At 34.1% G+C, this 24,695-nt stretch overlaps 1 protein-coding gene across 3 annotated transcripts in view; it reads left to right on the forward strand.

Moving 5' to 3' along the window:
• Positions 1-24,695, forward strand: part of LOC105488989 (syntaxin binding protein 5) — a 196,167-nt gene that overhangs the window by 113,947 nt on the left and 57,525 nt on the right. For all 3 annotated transcript variants that reach the window (XR_011623431.1, XM_011753536.3, XM_011753538.3), the window contains exons 12-19: positions 2,003-2,150; positions 2,388-2,455; positions 2,730-2,770; positions 3,644-3,864; positions 4,653-4,831; positions 13,399-13,524; positions 15,584-15,735; positions 22,296-22,361. Coding sequence is in view for 2 of the 3 variants with exons in the window: in XM_011753536.3 (XP_011751838.1) it covers positions 2,003-2,150; positions 2,388-2,455; positions 2,730-2,770; positions 3,644-3,864; positions 4,653-4,831; positions 13,399-13,524; positions 15,584-15,735; positions 22,296-22,361 (1,001 nt within the window). In the remaining variant the exon portion in view is untranslated. The remainder of the gene's footprint in view (positions 1-2,002; positions 2,151-2,387; positions 2,456-2,729; positions 2,771-3,643; positions 3,865-4,652; positions 4,832-13,398; positions 13,525-15,583; positions 15,736-22,295; positions 22,362-24,695) is intronic.

Here is a 24,695-nt window from a genome sequence, read left to right on the forward strand (position 1 = left end):
TTTGCATGCTTTTGCCAGATTGATTTTACACACAGCTCCAATCTTGTAGTGTCCTCTTTAAACCATGGTTCAGTATTGTTTTTTGATTTAAAAACACCTTGCTACTGCAAACGTTATGAATTCAGGGTTTCTTTCCAACCTGATCTCCCACTGTCTTCTCACAAGTGTCTTATTCCTTACGAAGACAGAACTATGTGTTCAACAGACATCACATTTCCATGTCTTCTGTGTAATTCCCAATACCTGAAACCCTCTAGTTGTTTCACTGCCATTAAAAATCTACATAACTTTCAGAGTCAACCTTCTTATCAGCCTTTTCCTATGCTCTGTTTACCAGATGTATTATATCTGGTCCGTAACTTCCCACCATAGGTTCTTTGTAACTTTTCATGGTATTTGCCATATTCTGCTTTTTAGATCGTAGATGATAATGTTTACTTACAAATTATTTGAATGGAAACACATTATATATATTTTTTTATCTGTGGAGAAATAATCATTAAGTATGGTTTTAATTGAGTTTACCCATTCAGTATTTCAGTGTTTCTCAATCATGGGTGATATTTGCATCCCCCGCCCCCGGCCCTGCCCTCCTCCCGCTCAGAGAATACATGGTGATGTCTGTGGAAACCTTTTCAGTGTGTTCGAGGGTGTTGCTACTGGCATCTAGTGGGTAGAAGACAGAGATACTGCAAAATATCCACAGTGCAAAGGACAGTTCCCCACAGTAAAACATTATCTGGTCCAAAATGTGAATAGTACTGAGGTTGGACGACCCTGAAGTAGGTGAACAGTATCATTTACCTGATGTTTAGGCAGTTCTAAATTTACTTTAGTTTTGTACCTGCTACTTGTACTAATCAATTGTGAGGGGTCTTTTCAAAATAACAAGATAATTTGAAAATATTATTTCTATATAATAGTCCTAGAATAACTTATTCTTAATATGATTTTCTTTTATTTTTTTCCCTTAGGCAAGTTTTTCAAATAATTGAGACTTTTCACATGTGGTCTGTACTGAGATACATTTAAGTCAAAGAAAATACTATGCAAGTAACCTGTGACTAGGCATTTTATTTAGCAAAAGTATCGGTTAAATGTGTGGTAATAATGGAATCACTGAGCTAAGGAAATAATCTGTGTTATAAAGAGAAGAAAGTTGCTTGCCATTTTGTCCTTTTATGAATGCATGTTGTTTGTGTTTGGTCCTGGAGGTGGGAGTGGTGATAGTTGGGTTCATTTTGCAGTCTATAAAAGACTTTTTGGAAATTTCTCTCTTCTGTTTTAAAAAATTGTCAGTAGTAGACTGATCTGATTTCTGCAAATTAACCACTTTGCCCTTTTTAAATTTTTTAGCCAGTTGCTGGTTTTCCAGACTATTCTCATTCTAAGGACTTTAAATGAGAAAAGAAACATCATTTTATATTTAGATAGGATTCTACTTTACCTTCATGATTTTCAAAAGCATATTTTGCTTCATTTAATAAAAAAACTTCATCTCTAGAAAACATTTAAGGTAGAATTTTAATATAGATTATTAACAAAACAAAATATTCTGAATTAAATATTGGACTAGGTATCATATTTATGGAGAGAAAAATAATTGAAAATTTGTTAGCTCTGCTGACATAAGGATGAGGTATGTGTTATTCCACCATTTGCTAGCAGGCATGCCTTTGACACATTATTCTCTGTAAGCCTTTGTTCTTCAGTAAAATGCCTACATCATAAGTCTGTTGCGAGAAGTAAATGAGATGTAGATATTTAAAGCACTTAGTGTAGTGTATGGCATATGGTATGTAGTTGCAACTAGACTCTTTGTTTACTATTCTAATTGAGCAACTTTCATTATAAAAGACTTCCATTTTTAAATATATTTACAAAAATTAAATCAATTTAATCTCTGATAGTATGTACATTTTTAAAAGTTTTTATTGTTGTATTAATCGTATGGTATAATTCATTAAATTAATAAATACTTTTCTTTTTCCTGTTGTTAAAGATATCCTATATTTGAAAATCCCTACCCTTTGAGTATACATGAGTCCCCTGTTACATGTTGCGAATATTTTGCTGATTGTCCTGTGGACCTTATTCCTGCACTTTATTCTGTTGGAGCTAGACAGAAACGTCAAGGTTACAGCAAAAAGGTATTGAACATGAGCTTCAGTATGTAGTGTTATATTTCATATTTATTCTATATTTATCACCTTGTAGTATTTGATAACATTGATACCTTTTCTATAAAAAATATATTAAAAATTATTTTTGTGAGCAAAATATGTTTTTCACTGGATTATTTATACACACCTGCACACACACACACACACGTATGAAGGTATATAGTATGCTTGCAAGTTGCTTTATACAGTGATCTTTTTTTATAGGAATGGCCCATCAATGGAGGTAATTGGGGCTTGGGTGCTCAAAGTTACCCAGAAATAATTATTACAGGGTAAGTAAAAGTCTGTCTTCACCAAGTAAATCTTTAATAGCTAAATATAATTAAGACTGCATGAAATTTAACTTATTGGGCAGGTAGAGTTTTCCTTTATGTTGTAATATAGTAAGAAATAAGTTATTCTTAAGAACCTGCCAGTTTACCCTGATTTTTTTTTTTTTTTTTTTTTTTACCTTTTACTCATTTTGGTGACTTTTTAATAGCAGTATCCATTTAAAGAAGGAAAAACTAATTTTATTCATCACATTCTTAACATTGCTTTTCTTAGGCATGCTGATGGTTCAGTTAAATTCTGGGATGCTTCTGCAAGTAAGTATTTTTAATATTCATTATTTGTTACATGTTACACAATCACTGCTTTTATACATCCTGTTTTATAATAATTGCATAACCAATAATTTGAAATTTAGAGGTTATAAATTTAATGCTTGATTTATTAAATACATGAGTTTAAAATTTTTAATAAAGATAGTCTTAGTAAATCAAGAATAATGTGCAACACAAGTATTCAATTTTTTTTTTCTTTTTTCAAAATTTCTTCAAACTCTCTTCCTAAGTCAGAGTTAGGGGAAGTGGGAATGTGTTCCAAATCAACAGAAATTTCTGGAACACTTTTAATGCCTGACTCTATACTTGTATCACCAGGGTTCATGTTGTGTTTGTGAAATAAATCTGGTGGTTACATAGTAGCAAAAAAGGAAATAATGCCTTTAATGATTAATGTTTGCAAAACACACATGGCAAGCCTTCAGGTGGAATCCAGTTAACTCAGGATGTGTTGTGTTTCCTCATGTAAGAATGTTTAATTATATTGGTACTGTATCTTTTTTAGAGAATATATATAGAAAATCATTTTAGGAAGCAAACCATATTGTTTATTATTTTCAAGTATTTACACACTGTTTTTCCAAAATGTTTTTATTACTCATTTTTTTAAGGTTACCTAAAATCCATTGTGATAATAGATTTTTCTTCATGAATACAATGAGCATACCCTTGTTTGGTCAATGAGTACAAAGAATATATTATCTAAATGTAAAATAGACTAACGTAGATTGGGAAATGAAAATATGGTGTAGATAAATATAGACCATTTTCCATACATAGTATGAGTGATTAAATGTTACCTTATGTTTGATCTTTTTGTGTTAAAATGTTTAACATATATTATCTTTTTTCCAGTAACCCTACAAGTATTATATAAACTAAAGACATCTAAAGTATTTGAAAAGTCAAGAAATAAAGATGACAGGCCAAACACAGACATTGTAGATGAAGATCCATATGCCATTCAGATCATCTCCTGGTGTCCAGAAAGTAGAATGCTGTGCATAGCTGGAGTTTCAGCTCATGTCATTATTTATAGATTCAGCAAGCAGGAAGTAATCACAGAAGTCATTCCGGTAATAATGTCTTTGTTATTTTCATGGTCAAGTGTCTGACATTTTTTAGTTTGTAGATGATTTGGAAGACTTTTTTTTTTTTTTTTTTTTTTTTGAGACAGAGTCTCGCTCTGTCGCCCAGACTGGAGTGCAGTGGCGCGATCTCAGCTCACTGCAACCTCCGCCTCCCGGGTTCATGCCATTCTCCTGCCTCAGCCTCCCGAGTAGCTGGGACTACAGGCGCCCACCACCTCACCCGGCTAGTTTTTTTGTATTTTTAGTAGAGACAGGGTTTCACCCTGTTAGCCAGGATGGTCTGGATCTCCTGACCTCGTGATCCGCCCGTCTCGGCCTCCCAAAGTGCTGGGATTACAGGCTTGAGCCACCGCGCCCGGCCGATTTGGAAGACTTTTTGCAGTCAGTTTTGTACAGAACTTTTGAAAACACCTTAGTATTTACATTATTATCTCTCTTTTGTAAAAAATAGCATTATTGCATATATTTTCACTGATTATTTAAATCCTTAGGTATAGTGTATGTTTCCTTTAAGGAAAGCTAATACGAATATGAGTATACTCTAATTTGATATTAACACAAGTACCATAAATTCTAAAATCATAATGCACGTTTGTGTGTGTACTCCGAGTCAAGAACATTTTCTTTCTTGCTAAATCCTTACTTTTTGAAATCTTGCTAAATTTTTGCCTTTAAAAATCTTCTTGCCACTGAAGTTTATGTGTGTGCATATAAATTGTAATAAAAGAGCAATAATTATTAGGAGTAAGTAAACTACCTTACTTTTACAACAGATGCTCGAAGTTCGATTATTGTATGAGATAAATGATGTGGAAACTCCAGAGGGTGAGCAGCCCCCACCTTTGCCAACACCCGTGGGAGGGTCCAACCCTCAGCCCATTCCTCCTCAATCTCATCCGTCTACCAGTAGCAGTTCATCTGATGGGCTTCGTGATAATGTACCTTGTTTAAAGTGAGTTATTAAAAACTACAGAGGAGTTTTGGATATTATCTTTTAATTTATATAAATTGTAAGCATTAGTAGAGCTATGGTAACATTTTCTTTTGATGGAGCAAAATGGCATAAGAATAGTTCTTCCTGTGTTTTGCTATGGTTAGTCCAACTCATTTTTCTATGACATCAAGAGGAATATGATTGCATCCTTAAATTATTAACGTTTAATCTCCAAACAGTCTCGTAAAGCAGCAAGGATCTAACTTCTATTTATCACTCAGTCTTCTAAACCCATCAGTGTTTTTAGTCTTGATTTATATGTAGCTTGGATTTATGTTCTGACTGCTTTCTATGACTGAAAATTGTTTTTTTAAGTCTTTAAAGACTCAGTTGTTTTCTAATCATTGTCTTACCTTTTTCTGAATCTTCACTAGCACCACTGTATCTTTTTTAAAACCTTTTATTATTGCATCCTAAATTTAAATACATCTTACTTTATACAGGGATAAATTGGATAAAGTTTTATTTTTTCTGTCCAATTTTTGTTACTGAGTGGTTAAAATGTTTAAATGATATAGGCAGAGAAATAAAACAATGAGTAAGGAATTAAAATCATTGAAAACTTACACGAAGACTATGTGATTAATAGTGTATTTACGAAGAATTCAATTAGGATAATGACAGAAAGGTGGTTCAGGTAGCACTCAGAGAGATTCAGTAGATTGGTGGAGGACAAAAGCCAGAGTGTACTAGGTTCAAGGTAGAGAGGGTGGTAAGTAAGAGAAATAATTTGCATTTATTCAAAGGACCAGGCTTTGCACTGTTTTACTTTAATCTACTTGAGTCTCTTCTACTGGTGGATAGTTGAATAATTGCTGGGAAGAATGTCTGTGTAATGAATAATGCACTCACACCAAAGATAAAATGGATAGATTTTCTTATATTGCAGTCATTTTAAAACTACAGATTTTTAGAAAATTATTTATATGTTTACGAAAATTTAAGGTTATGTATTCTAAGCCAGTGGCTCTCATTTGTGTATGATTTTGCTCCCTAGGGGACATTTGGAGACATTTTTAGTAGACACAACAGGAGGAAGGGAGATGCTATTGACATTTAGTGGGTAGAGGTGAGGGATGATGTTCTACAATGGACAAGGCAGTGCACACAACAAAGAATTACCCAGCTCCAAACATCAGTAGTGCCAAGGATAAGAACCTCTGATCCAAACAGTATATACCCATTGAGGTTAAGCAGCTAGATTTCTCAGAAAGGTATCAACTTTTTCTTTCTCTCCTCCCTCTCTGTCTCATACATGTACTAAAATATACACACTTATAACTGTAGTTCTAGCACATGTTTAACTAGAATGAGACTTGAGAATACAGAATTCTACACTTTTCCCCTCTATTACTTCTTCAGTACTACTTTACACTTAAAATTGTAAATGTTCCGTTAATGCCCTTGTTTCTGATTTTAATGTTTTTTTCCAAGCCCTTTGTTAAATTTAATTTTTATAACATACATAGTACAATTTGTCTTTGGGGCATTTTTTTGCAACATTTCTATACTTCTGAAGCAGTGTTTTCAACTACTGAAGTGACATTTTAACAAAATAACAATTACATCTAAATATACGTTATCTTCAACAGAATTCGAATAATTTATTTAATTTGTACTTCATAATTTCTTAGGCCTGCAAGTGTTCTTAGGCTTGTGGCCAGAGATCCAGCACTATAAAACATTAAATTCTTTTCCTACCTGAAGAAAAAACACCATCAATGCACTGCTTTCTCATGACAAGATAGGTCAGAGGAAGTACTACTGACAGGAGAAGCAGTACTGTTTGGACCAGAGTGACAAGACCTCTTACCTTGGCTTTCTAGGTTAAAGTTAAAGGCAGGCATAATAGGCGAGTCAAGTCTTTGTCCTCTGTTCTTAGAAAGGCCTTTTTTCTAGTTTTTTTACTGTCTGAAGGAGCAAGGATAATAGTTAAGGCAGCAACCAGCAGCAACTGTGAAAACCAGCAAACCAAAATGCAGAGTTCAGTAGTACCCAAATCCATTTTAAAGGTAATAGTGACTTAGTTCTGCAATTATGAGTTTTCTTTATTGTTCATGGACCTGAGATTATGCTATGGCCATCTTTCTTGTTTGGGAGGACTTTTCATACTTGTGCTGGAATGTCATGGCACACTATTAATCTTTTGTAATTATTTAATAGAATATCACTTCATATAGGAATTCGTTTTAAGCTGATGGTTAGTCCCAGCAGCCAGAGAGGCTCATTAGCTAATCCATTAATGATTTATGTGAGGAGAGTCCTTTCTGTTGTTGGCATTAAGTGTTATCTTTTGTGTATGGATACACTTTGCCAATCCTAGGATATACCACAATAACATCTTAACAGTTTGTTCTGAATCCTAAAATAACTAATGACTGTGATTTGATGATTTTTTTTTTCCTTTTGAATATTATTGTGGAACTCTAGGTATTTTTTATAGGCAATTTGTTTTAACTTACTGAATTTTATCAACTTAACACAATTTTTTCACAGTTTTCTAGAGGGAGCTTCTTTGTTGGTGTTTGTGTCTTCTTAACACCACCTCAGAACTTTTGTGACCATCCTTAATTTCTGTCAAGATGTTCTAGACTTGCTTTAAATACTTCTTGCCCTCACAGGATAACAGACCAAAATGTGATCTTTAGAAATGTTTGTAACATTATTTTTAATAAGCACTGTATTGTTACAGTAGACCACCCAGTGACGAGAGCTAAAAAAAAGCGGGGGGGTGGGGGATTGTTTTTTAAAAACAGTCATTAAAACTCTTTTATTTTTCATTGAGTTTTTACATTACTATATAATGTAAATAAACAACTTTAAATCTCTTACCCAAATCACTCTTCTCCTATAATTTGATTAGCCTGGAATTATTCCATTTAATATTATTTATCTGTTAACAAAAGTAAGTCCAAAATTGCAGTATTGAAATTACCGCTAATATTAAAACACTAGATGAATAGTAAAATATAACATGACAGCTGCCTTTAGACCTTTGAGCATATGACAAGTGATGTAAAAGGCAATTACATTGTTTTGAGTTACTTTAATAATTTTTCTTCTATTTTGGTTTTTTGTGCACAAATAAAACTTTATAACAACTAACCTCATGTATAATAAAACTTTATAAATTCATTTTATCTTGAGACTGTTAATGTTTTAAGGGACAGTTCTTTTTGGAAGTAGCATTTGTTATCAGATAGAGGTAAACTGCCCTGTCAGTATGTTTTGTGAAATGGATGGAACTTTGAAGCAGTTCAGACTTTAAAGACACACATAGGAGATTCAGCCAGAGTCCTGTCACCTGTAATTGCTTATTAGAGTCTACGAAGGAGCTCAGTAATTATACTTCTCTTTACCTATCTGGATTCATCTTTTTTTTTTTTTTTTTTTTTAAGAGACAGGGTGTCACTCTGTTGCCCACGCTGGAGTACAGTAGTGTGATCACAGCTCACTTCAGCCACGACCTCCTGGGCTCAATCGGTCCTCCCAACTCAGCCTCCCATGTAGCTGGGACTACAAGCACACACCACCATGCCCAACTAAGTTTGTGTTTTTTTTGTAGAGATGGGGTTTCAGCATGTTACCCAGGCTGCCTGCCTTGGCCTCCCAAAGTGTAATCTGCCTGCCTCAGCCTTGGAGGTAATCTGCCTGCCTCGGCCTCCCAAAGTGCTGGGATTATAGATGTTAGCCACTGTGTCTGGCCCCCATCTGTATTCTTAACACATTAAGAAATAAAATAATTTCAGATGGTGACTAAAAATATCACCTTAATTATTGATAAAGGTAAAAGATGCCAACTAGCACAAGAGCCAGGTAGTTTTCCTGGTACCGACTGACCTGTATACAAAGATAGCCTTATCCTCCCCGCCATGGCAGTATTAAGAACACTGCTTTTGCAGGAGCAGAAAAGAAAATGCACCCCCTGGGCAGACTTGCTCCCAAATGAACACAGATTGAGGGGGAAATGAGAGGGCTTCATTAATTATTTCCATATTTACCAGCTACATAGGGACTCTACCATTCCTGGGATACAGTTAGAAAGAGGGTAGAGAGAAGCCCAGGAGTTCCGCTGACACTCAAGAAGATACACAAGATGTGGAGAAGCAGTCCTGATAATTTGAGTGTGTGTGTGTATATGTGTGTGTGTGTGTGTGCATGTGTGCACATGTGCCTGATTTTTGTTTTTGGCGGCGGTAGGGGGCGGTTTTGCTGGTCACACGAATACAAATCATTACTAACTTTAATAGATAATGTTATATATTGTTACATCAAGTTATACGTTTAAATTACAACATTACTTAAAATTTTAAATATTGATTTTTAAAATTAGAAATATAAACAAATCATACTAGAAAAATCATAAAATAATGGCTCTATTGATACAGTTACGGTTATTTTGATCCTTTTTCTGGATTTTAGAGAAAACTCAAGAACAGGAACGCGTGGGAAGATTGTAAACGTAGGGATTGTGTGATAACTATTTCCTTTTCTTCAGCCGTTATCTTAAAATTAATTCATTGGTAGTAATAATTCTCTAGTATTACATTACTAAAGGACCAATTTTTGGAGACAGAGTCATGAGAGGGAAAATTAGTCTTTTAGTAGAATATTGTATAAGGTAGTGAAAGATACAAAGTACAAGTTTTGGACATTTTTGTCTAAAATCTGTATAAGTGATTTTTTAAAAATCACAAACAAGTTATACCTCATTTTTTTCTTTTAATTGTCTTCAAATAAATGTGGGTATGTATTAATTTCACATTGTTTTAGTCCACGGTCCTGAAGGCCAGTTTCTTAAAGTGAGAAGTATAACAAAAATTGATGTTAAAATATAATTAATATTGAGGCTTTTTTTATACAAAATGCCTTTGTACAAAATTGGTTTATTTGAAGAAACATTTTAAAAGCAGCTGTTTAAGACCAAGGAGGGGGATTCATTGAGACCAGGAGTTCAAGACCAGTCTGGATAACATAGTAAGACACTATCTCTACAACAAAGTTTTTTAAAAATTAGCCATCATGGCGCCATCACCTGTAGGCTGAGGTGGGAGGATTGCCTGAGCCCAGGAGTTCAAGGCCACAGTGAGCTATGATCATGCCACTGCACTCAAGCCAGGGTGACAGAGTGAGATTCTGCCTCTTAAAAAAAAGAAAGGTAAAAAAGAAAAGGCAACTGTTTGACTTGTTTCTTTTAGCAATTAAATTTTATGTTTTTGAAGCGTTTTTATTGTCCCTTTGCAAGATACTTGCTCAAACCATCATTTTGAAACTGTGAGCCTCTACCATCACTTTAACATTTAAAATACATTTGTACAAAATATGCAGCTTTTTATAAAACTTTTTCCTTAAAAAGCAAACAAATTAACTTGAATATATTAAAAACATTAAAATGATAACATAACCATTTAGAATAAAACATAGTACCGTCTTCCCATTTCATATTTTTAAAATGTAACTTACCTGCTTTCATTTCTTGGCTTAGGTTTTTCATCCTTTACCATTTTGCATCATGTTTGGCTGCCTTTTTATTTCTACTTAAGAACATTTTTTGTTTCCTTATACTAATTAAAGTAAGAATTCTATGAGTTCTGTGTGTCCTAGTCACTTAAATCTTCAATGTGCCCATATATGCACTTCTAGAATTATCCCTGGGATGCCTGGTTCTGCTCTTGAGAATTTGTTATGCACATTTAATATGCCAGAGGGAGGGAGGACACTTCCTTGACCCTTACCTTCTATACCTAATTCATAGAAAGAGAAGATAGACCACTCAGACCCTTCAGTCTACTCCTGTGTTAAGGCTGACTCTGGGAAGAAATGAAATGCCTCAGTTGTTATTCTGTCACTTGAGATGGAGAGCTATAGCTGATTAGTGGGTATTTCCCTGAGAATAATTTAGAAATTTTGCCTCAGCCAGTCTACAGTTCTGAATGCATTGCCTTGCAAACCTTGACCAGCCAGAAGTGAACTATAGCTCAATTCGTGTAAGCAGTGCCCTGAGTGATTCACATTTACCCTCAAGTCTGAACAACTTTTGCTGTTTCCTAGCATGTATGTCATCAAAACATCAGGTGCCATGGTCTTCCTCATTAGAAATACCAACTGAATGATTCAGAAGGGTTCTTACCTCTGAGTTTGGTGGCAGGAAATTCAACATTGAGTAGTCTTCCTGCTTTCACACACTGTCATTTCAAGGCAGAAGCCTTAAGAATTGCTGAAGTAACCAGGCTTTGCATGTGTTTTGCTGTAGGAATTACTAGGCAAAGAGTTTGTGCAATCAAAAATGTTTTTAACTTAAAGTCCTAGTAGAGTTTTTTTACAATAAAAGCAGTCACACAAAAATAAAATTGTTCACGTTTTTAAAAAATGTGTCTTTCAAGTACAGTTGAAGTTTTCTGGAACAAGTATAGCAGGTATTGTTTCAGAAGCTCTCAGACTCTTTTAAGCCCCTCTTTAACTCTTCATTTCTAAAATCCTAATGACAAGTGTAGTTCAGCATGGACTTAACTATTCATGAGGTTTGGGAATAGATTTGACTACCTGCTGATTAGTTTCACTAGTAGTTCTCTACCATCATCTCAAACTTAACCCCATAGTCTTCTAAAACTACCTCTTTATTCCTCCCTCCCTCCCTTCTGTCTGATTGTAGATTCTCTGTGTCTTCTTTTCTTCCTCTACCCTACCTCTACTCAACCTCCAACTCATTCATTCATTCAGTAAATATTGAGTACCTCCTTTGTGCCAGTGTTATAAGTATTAATAGCTGCAAGGTTTCTGCCTTCCTGAAATGTAAAGCCTAGTTTATTCTTACTCCATTAATGTGTTTCAATCTGCCTTTTTCTTGTTTCACATCAGTATCACAGGAACTTCCCAATTGGTGTCCCTATTCTACTTCATCTTACCTATATTCACCAAATTAATCTTCCCCAAATATTTCTTATCAACCTTCATTGGCTTTTAATTCTTTTTTTTTCTTTTTCTTTTTTTTTTTTTTTTGAGACGGAGATCTCGCTCTGTTGCCCAGGCTGGAGTACAGTGGTGCGATCTCAGCCCACTGCAACCTCCGCCTCCCAGGTTCAGGCGATTCTTCTGCCTCAGCCTTCTGAGTAGCTAGGACTACAGGCGCTCGCCACCACACCTGGGTAATTTTTGTATTTTTAGTAGAGATGGGGTTTTGCCATGTTGGCCAGGCTGGTCTCAAACTCTTGACTTTAAGTGATCCGCCCACCTCAGCCTCCCAAAGTGCTCTGATTATAGGTGTGAGCCACTCACTACACCTGGCCTGTCTTTTAATTCTTTAATAACGAAAATATATTACCTTTGTCTAATGTGACCATCTACAAAGCACTTTTCATAGGCGTTCAGAGTTTCCTCATATTGTGACTAGGTAGTAATAGTCCCGCTTTCTAGGTGAAAAGACAGCTGGTGAGTAACAGAATCAGTACTCAAAGTCCAGCTTGCTGAGAGTTCTTTCTACCAACATCAAACCTTTGTGGACAGGACTTGAAGACCCTCTAAAGTCTGGCCCTGGCCTGTATTGCTATCTTCTCATTTTTACTACACACTCCTACCACTGTAGCCAAACTTAACACTTACCAATCCTTGAACTTGGGTTTTCTGTCTGCGAATATTCTGCAAGAGCATTTTTTGTAGTATTATTCAGTAATTATTTAAAAAGAGTCTCTGTGATCAAAAATACTGTCACCTCAAAGTCAAGGTAGATTTATGGTGAAAGTAGGCACACACACAGATAAATTGCTCATATTTGTTTTAACTCATTTTTTAACTTGTTTTTGGACAATTTTCATTTTGTTACATCATGTTTTTAAGTTTTGTGTTTTTGTTTTGTTTTGTTTTTTGAGACAAGAGTTTTGCTCTTGTTGCTCAGGCTGGAGTGCCATGGCACGATCTCGGCTCACTGCAACTTCCGCCTCCTGGGTTCAAGTGATTCTCCTGCCTCAGCCTCCAGAGTAGCTGGGACTACAGGCGCACGCCACCACGCCAGGCTAATTTTTGTATTTTTAGTAGAGACAGAGTCTCACCATGTTGGCCAGGATGGTCTTAAACTCCTGACCTCAGGTGATCTGCCCTTCTAGGCTTCCCAAAGTGTTGGGATTACAGGTGTGAGCCACTGCGCCCAGCTGTTTTCAAAACTGCTTTTCTAACTTACATTTTTTCTAACTTGATTTTTTTTTCTCTTCTTAATCCTTGGGCTGCCGCTTCTCTTCATCTTTCTCCCCAGCCCTTCCTGCCTTCTTTCCAAGCCCTCTTCTTCCTCCTCACTTCTTTTCTTTTCCTTCACCCCTACTGTCCTCCCCCACTTTATATGCAGAGTTTGCATATTATTTTTGTTAATTACATACTTAGTCCCTCCAAGCATAGATTAAATGCTTCTAGATAACAGGATTCTGATTTTTGTATATTTAAATATCTAGTATCGTTTCATATAAAAAGATGTTTATAATTATATAGGACAATAGTTGAAAATGGGTTGAAAGATAACATGTTTTCTTTTATTTTAGAGTTAAAAACTCACCACTGAAACAGTCTCCAGGTTATCAGACAGAACTGGTTATTCAGTTGGTTTGGGTGGGTGGAGAACCACCACAACAAATAACCAGCCTGGCAGTCAACTCTTCCTATGGACTGTAAGTATAAGTTATTTTTTTTCTAAGTCTCTTCATAGTATTCCATACATCATTTTGTTTTTAAAAATAGAAAGGATGGTCTTTGTTATATCGTCACCTAAAATGGCATTCTGTAACTTTAATTTCAGACCAAATTCACTGTTTATTTGGAACATAATTTCATTCTGAATAACTTACTTCGGGTATGCATGCAGTACTTCCTGATGTAAAGTTAAATGCCTCATGGACCAATAAATTATTTGTGATGAAGTTTTAAAGTCAGTATATCCTCTCCTAGATATACCCCCAGAAATAATTTTCTTATTAATAGTTACTGTAATGGAAATCTAACAACATGAACCCAGAAGACTGTGTTATAAAACTGATTTTTGTAACTGTTGAACTGTAGTTGTGTAATTTTTCTTTCTACTTTCAATTAACTTGTGTAAATTGTAAAGGCCTGATAATTAATATTCACCTATACTACAGTATACTTGTTTTATTTATCAATTCATGCCTTCAGCCATATAGTGTTAGTTATACATACTTTTATTACAATATGATAGACTTGTAAAACATTTGTTATTTTCTTGTTTCAGAAGTCAACACTGCAGTGTAAGCAACTGCTTCCTGACTGTTCAGTCCCGGAGCTATTTATCATGTGTAGCTCATTATCTCCTTGCTTGATGCTAGCCCTAGGGACTCATTCATTTTTTTTCTTGCCAGTAGCTCCCACCACCTACTCTGTCTCTTGCAGCTGTACAGTTAGCCCTCTGAATCCACCTGTTTCTTCCATGGATTCAACCAACTGCAGATGAAAAATATTCAGAAAATATAACAAAAAAATACAACAATTAAAAAAATAAATTTTAAAATACAGTATAAAAATTATTTATATAGCATTTCCATTGTATTAGGTATATGTAAATAATCTCAAGATGATTTAAAGTATATAGGAGACTGTATGTTAGTTACATGCAAACTCTTTGCCATTTTGTATTGAGGACTTGAACATCCGCAGATTTTAGTATCTGTGGGGGTCCTGGAACCAAGCTTCTGAAGAAACCAAGGGACAACTATACATCAAACTAACACTGGCTACAGTCTGAGATAGTCTTCTTTCATATATTTTATTTGCTGCCATACAATGTAAGAGCACAAACTTTCCTATTTTAAATATTTTATTGTCCACAACCATTAAAAAACATAGGAAATGAGAAAAAGAACCAATAGGAAGTTTCAAAGGAAGGTGCAAATCAATGAATTACAGGCCTCACTAGGCTTACAGTTGTATTTTGTTTGGCAATTTCTGTGTATCTTTAGAATTTTAATTAGTTACCAAGACTATATAAATCCATACTTAGAGCTCCAACTTAAAAATCTGATTATGTGGCCGTGTCCATGTTTCTGCATGGCAGCTTCAGCTGGAACAGAGTTGAAGCTTTTCATTAGATGTGCTGTACACTCTTAAGTAACCGTGTGCTTACATGTCCTCTTTTACTTACTTATATAGCCCTCTATACATGTCAGTTTTCCATTCCTGGCTTAAAATATCTTAAAAGAATAAATTTCCTTTATTCATAGTTCCTGACTCATAATTGAGAAGATATTTAGAACACCCCAAAGGGAGGCCTCCAAGATGTATACTTTCTACTTTTTATTCTTGACTTGAATGATTACCAAAACTTACCCTAATGTCTAATCTCCTACTTGCCTAGTACAAGGGAATGTCTCCCACCCGTGAAGAGCTCAAAATGCCCCCAAGGTAGAAAAATAGATGTTGCATTGCGAGGTGTGAGAGATTTCTATCTCTGATCAAGTTTCAACTCCTATGCCAAATATTTTTATAAATAATACAGTTGATTGATTTAGTGATATTAAATAATTAATGTCTGCAGAAGATCTAAACAGTTCCATGAGAAGGCACATGTAACCTATATTTCAGTTCCTATAGTTATCTTTTGTTTCAAAGAATTTCTGAAGGACCCACCATGCTGCTTTCTTCAGCCTTGTAGACTGTAGTACATTTTCTTGGAATTATTTGATTGTGCTAAAATGTTTGTTATTTTCCTATTTGCAGGGTGGTTTTTGGCAACTGCAATGGCATTGCTATGGTTGACTACCTCCAGAAAGCAGTGCTGCTCAACCTGGGCACTATTGAATTATATGGCTCTAATGATCCCTACCGGAGAGAACCCCGATCTCCTCGTAAATCTCGACAACCTTCAGGAGGTAAAAAGAAGAAAATCCTGAGCTTTAGGATTTCTATAAATGCTGACTTACTTCTGTGAATATAAGTATTTCAGTTAGGTAAATAGCTTGCCTGATTTAGTCTGTATATATAAACTTCCAAAAACTAGCAAAAGGCATGAGTCTTATTTTTTATTTTTGTTTTCTATAGTTGTGGTTTTTGCTTTTTTTTTTTTTTTTGAGACAGGGTCTCACTCTGTCACCCAGACTGGTGTGCAGTAGTGCCTTCATCGCAGCCTTGACCTCCTGGGCCCAGGTGATCCTCCCACCTCAGCCCTCTGAGTAGCTGGGACCACAGGCACATGCCACCAAGCCCAGCTGATTTTTTGTATTTTTTGTAGAGATGGGATTTTGTCATGTTGCCCAGGCTGATCTCAAACTCCTGGGCTCAAGCGATCACCTGCCTCAGCCTCCCAAAGTGCTGGGATTACAGGTGTGAGGCACCACACCCGGCCTGCTTTTCTTTTTCATATTATAGGATTTTATTGCACATTGAGAAAGAACCACAGGATCAAACTTCTCAGCTGAAATATAACGAAAGGAATATTTGTATCATTATTATATAAAAAAGTTACTTTCAGAGATTTTGTTCCTTTTCATTGTTTGGTTTTTGTAAGACCAATGATTTATTATTTAAACTATTTAATTCAAAGGAATCATTCCCATGTGGGAAAAAAAGGAAAATGCAAAAGTAAATTTTAGTTCTTTGAAAATATAGCATTCTCAGATAGCTTTGATTAAATGTAAGCCTACAGTCATTGAGAATTCTCTTTATAGAGTTCTTTTATGTTTGCTAGGTAATTAGTCGTAATTTTAAATGTTCTACCATAATACCTCAAGGTATACATGTATACTTAGCTATATATACCAGTACTTCTTGCCCTTTTTTTATTTCATGACACACACAAAAAAATGGCGTTTGATATATGGCACACAGGGTACACTAATGAGGCTTCCAGTTATAACTGGCCTGGTGATACCCAGTTTCCCCAGGGCCTGCCCAGCTGGACCAGAGATTGAGGGCAACCCTATTTGGGGCATACTTAACTCATTTGCAGAATACCAGTGTGTATTGAAACACCATTCGAGAAGCTCTGGTCTGTACTTCCTAACTCAGTCTGCTCTGAATTAAAAGTCATTCTGCAATTCATTTTTCAGTTGTGTTCAGTACATTATTAACTAATACTGCAAATTTTACAGTTCATGGGAAAGAAATATGAGGGGATATAGACCTTTCTATTACTTTGGCTTGATGATTGAATTTTTCTTTTCAAAGTTTTGTTTTTCCATTTTTGTTTGAATGTGATCATTTTGTCATGTAATATCTTCAGCAGAGATTGTTGTCCCAACCATACCATTCTAGTATTTTTGTCTCCTTTTTTTTTCCTTCCGCTTTTCATTGCTTCACTAAGGTGTGCTGATTGTGACTTCTTGCATGTGCGGCCTTTCTAGCTTATATTCTGAATCTATGAAAAAACTTCGTTCTTCTTTTTTAAGTAAGTCATTTATGCTTTGGCTTGTTTGTTCTTTGTAAAATCATTGGGAGTTTTTTTGTTCATTTTTAAAAGAGCTTATTAAAACATTCTATGTCTAAAACACTGTACTCATTACTTAGATTCATCTCATGACATGTATATGAAAACAGCTATTTAAATACTTGTGCCCCAATTCTATCTCTTTATAAAGCAAAGATACTAATATTTAATGCTAGAATGTTAGAAAGTTATCATGATAGAGAAGAAATATTTTTTGAAGATAAAACCTTTAGTTTATTTTACAAATGTGGTAAAAATTTCACTATCCATAAAATTAACCTCTTTTCTCCTTTATACCTTATACTAGCTTATATAAAATTGCTAGAAATTAAATGCCTAGATTTATCTAAGGATAGAGACTGATTTTTAGCATTTAATTTTAAAAATACTTTTTAAAATTTCACTGCATCCTACATTATTCTCCAGTAAACCCCATAATACATATTATTTATATTATTGTTTGCTTTATTTTATTATTGAAGAATTAGCTATGTAGGCACAGGAGAACTATTTGAGTTTTTCTTTATTAGTTTAAGATATTCACCCATTGTTATTATGCCTCACTTTGTCAATATTTAGGGTTATATTTTAAATAAAAATTAAAATTATGTTGAAATATGTTTTAAAATAACGTCTTAAGAATATTTCTGACACTAATCCCCCCCAAATTTATAAATATTTGAAATAAATATAGAATGATTGGTATAAAAGTTCTTTGTCGTGAGGTAAAAAATGATATTCTTCCTAACGTGTATTTTATAACATGTTCTTAGGTGTAGACCAAATATCATCAAATTGTTCTTCAGGCTGTTTTAGAAGAACAGTTTAGAGAAATTTTTTGTTTTGCTACAAATAGATGCTGATATATTTTATAAAGAATGTAGTTCATATGAATTTTAACATAAAACTGTTTCGGCTAAGTTTAAATGTGTCATAGCTGTACTACAATGTAGTTGTATTATTTAGTAAAATATAGGCCATGTTTTCATAATAAAAATTCTAAAACTGTCACAAGGACAAGCAGTAATGAAGTATTTCAGCTACTCATATCTGCTAAAAATCTGATTCTACTAAAAATGAACTGTTGGATAATATGTATCTTGTTTTGCTGGTCACGTTTTATGATTCAGTAGAATGATAAAATACTAATAATTGTGTGTATATTAAATCTACTAATGATTGCGTGTATATTAGTAGAAAGTAGAATTAAGTAACTTTGATTCTGAGTGCTACATTAAGAAGAATCATTTTCTTCTCTGGAAAGTATGAAAGCTATAAGAGAAATTGAAGCCTAAGGTCCTTTATGTAAATGAGGCAGACCAAGCAATAATAAAAAGAATATCAAGATAATTGGTGAATTTAAAAGGTATCCCCAGCTGGTGAAGGTCAAACATTTTACATTTCAGTTTATTTGAGGCACAAATTAGTCAGAATTCTAGAATGAGTTGCTATGTGCATATAGAAAATAGAAATGATCGATAGAAGTCAGCAGAAGTTCACTAAAAGTAAGTTGTAGCAAAATCAATTTTACTTTTTTAATCTGGTAACTACATTGATGACTTATGGCAGCCTGTTGACCTAATGTTGCCTGAAGTTAATGAGGTATTTGAAAATTAATTTTAGGATATTTCTGTGAACCAGACAGGTAGAAGTGACCTCAATACCTATTTCAGTTTAATGATGGAAAGTTTGATTAAACCAAGAGTCAGCAAACTATTGTCTGTAGGCCAAAACCTAGCCTAGTGCCTGATTTTGTACATACAGGTTTATTGGAGAAATACCATGTTTATTTGTTATGTGTTGCAGCTTTTGTGCTGCAACATAACAGCTGAATATTTGGTGACAGAGATTTTGGCTGAAAAAGCCTGAACTATTTATTACTTAGATCTTTACAGAAAACATTTGTGAGCCCTCTCAGTTAATGGTACTGGATTAATGTGTGGTCTAATTACCTTGATGTAGTGTGCCTCAGTTAATGCATATATTGTGTTGAATAACATAGGATTATGTTTTGTTGAATATTTCAAATAGTAAATGTAGCTTCCTATCTGGACTTTTGAAAGATAAGATAGGCTTATCAGAATGGTCACTATTTCAGGGCAAGGTAGGTATTACATTTGATGGCAGAGTAACAACTCAAAAAGATAATTTATCGGTAGAAACAGTAAATTTAAACCAAAGAAATGAGATTTATCAACAATACATGTTGAGTCCTGAGTTTAGGTTATAAAGATTGATTGTTTACATATAGAACAGAAAACACTGGCTTAAGAGTAGTTCGTGTGAAACATAATTGGAGATTTTGTTTAAGCACATCTAAGTTTAAATCTCCACTCTTTGTATAAGTTTGTGATACTAGAAAGGATATTTCTCTGAGGCTCAGTGTCCTCATTTATAAAATGCAGATGGTGACTCCCTCATAAAGTTGGTGTGATTATTAAGTGAGAGGACACATGTGGCATACCTAATCATGTGAGTGAACGTTGTTGGCATTCAGGAGGTTGTTTTGTTACTGTTGACCACAACTTCGTGTGTGCCAGTAATGTGGCAGAACTGCTGAATATACTAATGTGAGAAGTTTAGAACAGTTAAAATTATAGTTCTATGTCTATGTCTATGTTATGTTATTTTCTCCTTATTTTTAAATCAGGGCATTATAAAAAGCAGATTTTGTCCTAAAGCATGCAGAGCTTTTCTACCAGTAAAAAAAAAAAAAAAAAACTCTAAGAGTGGCAATTAAGTGGACCATTTCTATAAGTAATTAGGTTTTTGTTCCTATATAAAATGCCTAAAACACTCAGTGCCTCAGTTTCTTCTTCTGTAAAATGAGAATAATACTGTCTATTTCATTTGCTGCCGTTAGGGTTAAATGAATGAAGCACTTAAAACCATATCTGGCACATTGTAAGTACTCAGTAAATGTCACTTAAGACCACTTAACTAATTGGGTTGAGTGAGATACGTTTGAGCAGAGCCTAGGTAGATGTATTGCTAGGAATATTTGTTGAAGGGATTCTGGCAGCAATAGAGGGGATAGATTAGGTTACATGCTATGAAATTCTTTCACATGTATTCACTCAAACATTCAACAAATATTGAGACTACCATGTGCTATGCACCATTATAGGCAGCAAAACAGACAAAATTCTCTACCCTCACGGAACTCATGTTCTACTGGAAGAGACACACACTTAAAAAAATAAGTAATATACAGTAGATTACATTAATAGTGCCGAGGGGAAAAGTAATTGAAGGAGGATTTGAAATATCAATGATGGAGTGTTAAATTTAAAATAAAATAGAGTGTCTGGATGACTTCAAGTTTAAAGGAAATGAGAGAGCTATTATCCATGAGGATGTCTGGGAAAACAATCAAACAAAAAATATTTCATGCAAGAGAATAAGCACAATTTGCTCTGAAGCAGTATACCTGGTGAGTTCAAGGAACAATGAGGAGTCAGTGTGGCTGGAGAAGAGAGAGTACCAGTGGTGGGCAAGTCAGTGAAAACAGCAGATAGTCTGAGAGGTAACAGGATACAATATACTATAGGATCGCATACATCACCCCACCAAGTAGGGTTGGACTTTGACTTTTACCCTGAGTGAGATAGAAGGCACTGAATGGATTTTTAGCTTATTTAACAGTTGTTTAATATCTAAACGAAATCCTCTCTATCCACATTCCGTAATTCAACTCCTAAATGTTTCTTCCTTGGCCTTTTTAAGAATGATAACTATATCATATAAGTCTAATAACTTTTTTAGTCAATAAGTTCAGTAATTATTATATCATGAGGACCCTCAACTGAAACCTCAAAGTGATTTCCCCTAAGTATAATTTTTAGTAGCAGTTGACAAAATACCAAGGGGGTAAAATTTCAAATTTGATCATTTTTATTCAGTGCTAGGCACATCATAAAACTGAAGTATGTTATCACTACTGTTTAGACATCCTCTGAGTGTGCTATCAAGAAAGAGTACATGTATATAAACAAATATTTTATCAAAGATTAAATGCATACCTATAATTACATCTATCATCTTAGAACCATAAAAACCAGGTTTTCTTCCAGGACCATTAGTTTGATGAAGATTTTTTTTTAAACTACTAATTATCAGGCTGGGTTGGTGGCTCACATCTGTAATCCCAGCCCTTTGGGAGGCCTAGGTGGGCGGATCATTGGAAGTCAGGAGTTCGAGACCAGCCTGGCCAACATGGTGAAACCCGTCCCTACTAAAAATACAAAAAAATTAGCCGGGCTTGGTGGGGCACTCCTGTAGTCCCAGCTACTCGTGAGGCCAAGACAGGAGAATCGCTTGAACCCAAGGATGTGGAGGTTGCAGTGAGCCGAGATCGCACCACTGCACTCCAGCCTGGGCGACGGAGGGAAACACTGTCTTAAAAAACAAACAAAAAAACGACTAATTCTCATTCAAGAACTTCCTATCTAATAAAAAAAACTAATGTGTGCCTCAAAATAGAAAACTTTTCTTAGAAGCCCAGTTCAGTACTCATGTTCTCAGAAAATGTTACTTTGAAAGCTTTCTCAGTGACTGTTGGAAATGTGTTTACCAAAGTAATAGAAAAGCAGATACTGGTGATACATACACATTCTGTTCGTCGATGTGACACCTGACTTCTAAGGCTCGGACATGTGACTCCTTGCCCAGCTAGTCCAAATTCTTGATGTGTCTTTATTTATAGTGTTTAGACAATTTGCAGGGGTTTTTATAACTTCAGTCACCAGGGAAATTTATAATCATATTGTTTACTTTGTATTTTATCATAGATTATATTTTTAACTGATGAATGCTGTATTAGTTTGAGGTATTTTAATATAAAATATTTCTGTCTCAAACCCAGTGAGCATGGTATCAATACCAACAGTCTGTTAATTTATTGGGTTCTTTTAAATGGACGGTAGTTAAATATGTACTATAAATAAAAGACAAAACCGCACTTATATAAATTTATGGGTTGATTTGTTTTTTGTTTTTGTTTTGTAGCCGGTCTGTGTGATATTAGTGAAGGGACTGTTGTTCCAGAGGATCGCTGCAAGTCTCCAACTTCTGGTAATTTGTTTTTTTTAAATTTCATTAATAATTACGATTCTATGAAATCTAAGATAGCATACCAGTGTACATTTTGATAGAGATGCATTTAAAATACATCTACAAAAACTTTTGTGTTGTATATTTATCCTTAAAATCTTAACTGCTTTCTTTGACTTCTGATTAAGCGGAAAGAAATGTAGCTGTGCTAAATAAAAATCCAAAACTTCACCTGCTGAGAATCCTGTAATTGTTTATTTAACTTTCTTATATTTACACCTTTTTTATAGAAAATATATCTTACTCCTTACCATTGGATCAAATGTCTTAGTTATCTACAATCTTTAAATGTTATGAAAAAATGTTTAACACTTTAATCAAGTCATGAGTATGGTCAATTAGAATAATTATAGACTAGTTGCATGTATTTTTATTTATGATGAAAATAATTTCTTATATATTTATAGCTGTATTAAAGCAGTTCTCATTTCTTATCTATAGATGGGTCTTTATGTGACTTATGCATATATTAATATTTCAAAGAATGTTATTTTTATTATTTTTGGAGACCTCTTAAGATTTTGAATTTATTTTATTTTGGTGGATTGATCCTTTTCTAATCCTTCATAAAGTTAATATTATTCACCAGTTTTCTAGTGAAAAGATCATTCATAGCATAAGTAACACTGTTGTTAAGACAGTTTTTGTTCCTTCCGTAGCTGGTATACTACATCAGAAACAATTGTCAGAATGGGAAATATTGACAAGAGTATTTTGTTTTACTCCCTCACATTTTAGTGTAATATTTTATTATATCTAAGACTGCAAAAGCTTTTATGATGTTTTCCTTTTACAATTGCATTTTCCTGATGTTAAACTAGTTGATTATTTCTTAAAGTTAAAATGTATCTATGCATTTTCTGACTTTCTTGTTCTTTAAACTTCATATTTAAATTTATTCATTAAACTAATAAAACATATGGAGGAATTGCTCACATAATTAGTACCTGATAAGTTTTAACATTGGTAGAATTAAGTTTGAATGAATAATATGAAGCAGGAACTGTTTTCTGTCTCCTAGGATTATTTATTTCTGAATTTGGAATTTAGAATTGTAATATCTTTTAGTTCTTACTCTTCTTCTAACTACATAAAATAATATTCTGACCTTCTCATCTTCTCCAAAATCCATGTAAATGCATTTGTCAGTATGTTAAGTATATAAGCCAGGGTGGACAATTTGGACATGGAACATGTAATATGTTATGCTTAAATATGTTAAATCCCATAGGATGTGTTTTAATAAGATTCAGCCCAAATAAATTAGTAGTCCTTTTTATTCTGGGCCAGACTTTCAAAAAGTGGATACATCTAGCCCTTTGAAATAAACGAACAAGTGATATTTGAAGATAGGTGTATATTTAAATCTAAGTATATAAATATAAAAAGTAAATCAAGGTTAAAACCCCTGTAAATTCTGTTTCTCAAAACAGAGAAACTCAAACATGGTTCAGCATTTTCAAATACATTTTTGCTCTTTGGTCCATGTGAAAAGGAAAGTAATGGTTTTAACATGCAGAAATTCAGATGACCTAGATATTTCATTGTTTCTATCTCAGCATGTTTGAAATGCAAAGTAAAAATTGTGACTTCAAAAAATCATTGATAAATCATGTATTCTTATCATTAGGTATAGAAACCTTTATTTAGTTTAGTCTTTGATTATGCTCTGAAAAACATAAGAATTCTCTGAGACTTATATTGGTTTCTACATATCAGGAAATACTGTTTTTTTAATAAAAACTTTAAGAGGGAATAGTTGTTTCAGATCGCAGGAGATACCGGTTATGCACAACTAGTAAGAGTATTACCATAGAAACTAGAGTGAGATTCTGGAAAACTATTTTAATGTAAATAATTTTGACACTGCATTTTTGTAGCTTGTGTGTGTCTTTCTCAACTTGTCCATGTAAGAATTCTTAATAGTAATTTTTGCCATCTCTCATGGGTTAATTATCTTACTCTGTATATTTGTAACTTTTTTGAACCTTCATTCCTGTTAACATTCTAATAGGTAAATAAAGAAATAATTTATTATTACCCCTCTGGCCAACACATGCAAATTCTACTAATTTGAGATGGTCAAAAAAGAATAACAGATGGGATGAATTTGAAGTGAATCAGAAGAGCCACAAGGGGATCATGTTTTTAAAAACATAAAAATTAGTAATTAAATTACAAGCCTCAAATAGTTTCCACAATGAGAGTAATATAAAAAGGTAAAATAGTTAATTGATGCATTATAGATTATTAAAACTGATATAGCAAATATAAAATAAGTTGGTATTTATGGGA

The sequence above is a fragment of the Macaca nemestrina genome, chromosome 5 (genome assembly GCF_043159975.1).
Source record: "Macaca nemestrina isolate mMacNem1 chromosome 5, mMacNem.hap1, whole genome shotgun sequence".
Lineage (NCBI taxonomy): Eukaryota > Metazoa > Chordata > Mammalia > Primates > Cercopithecidae > Macaca > Macaca nemestrina.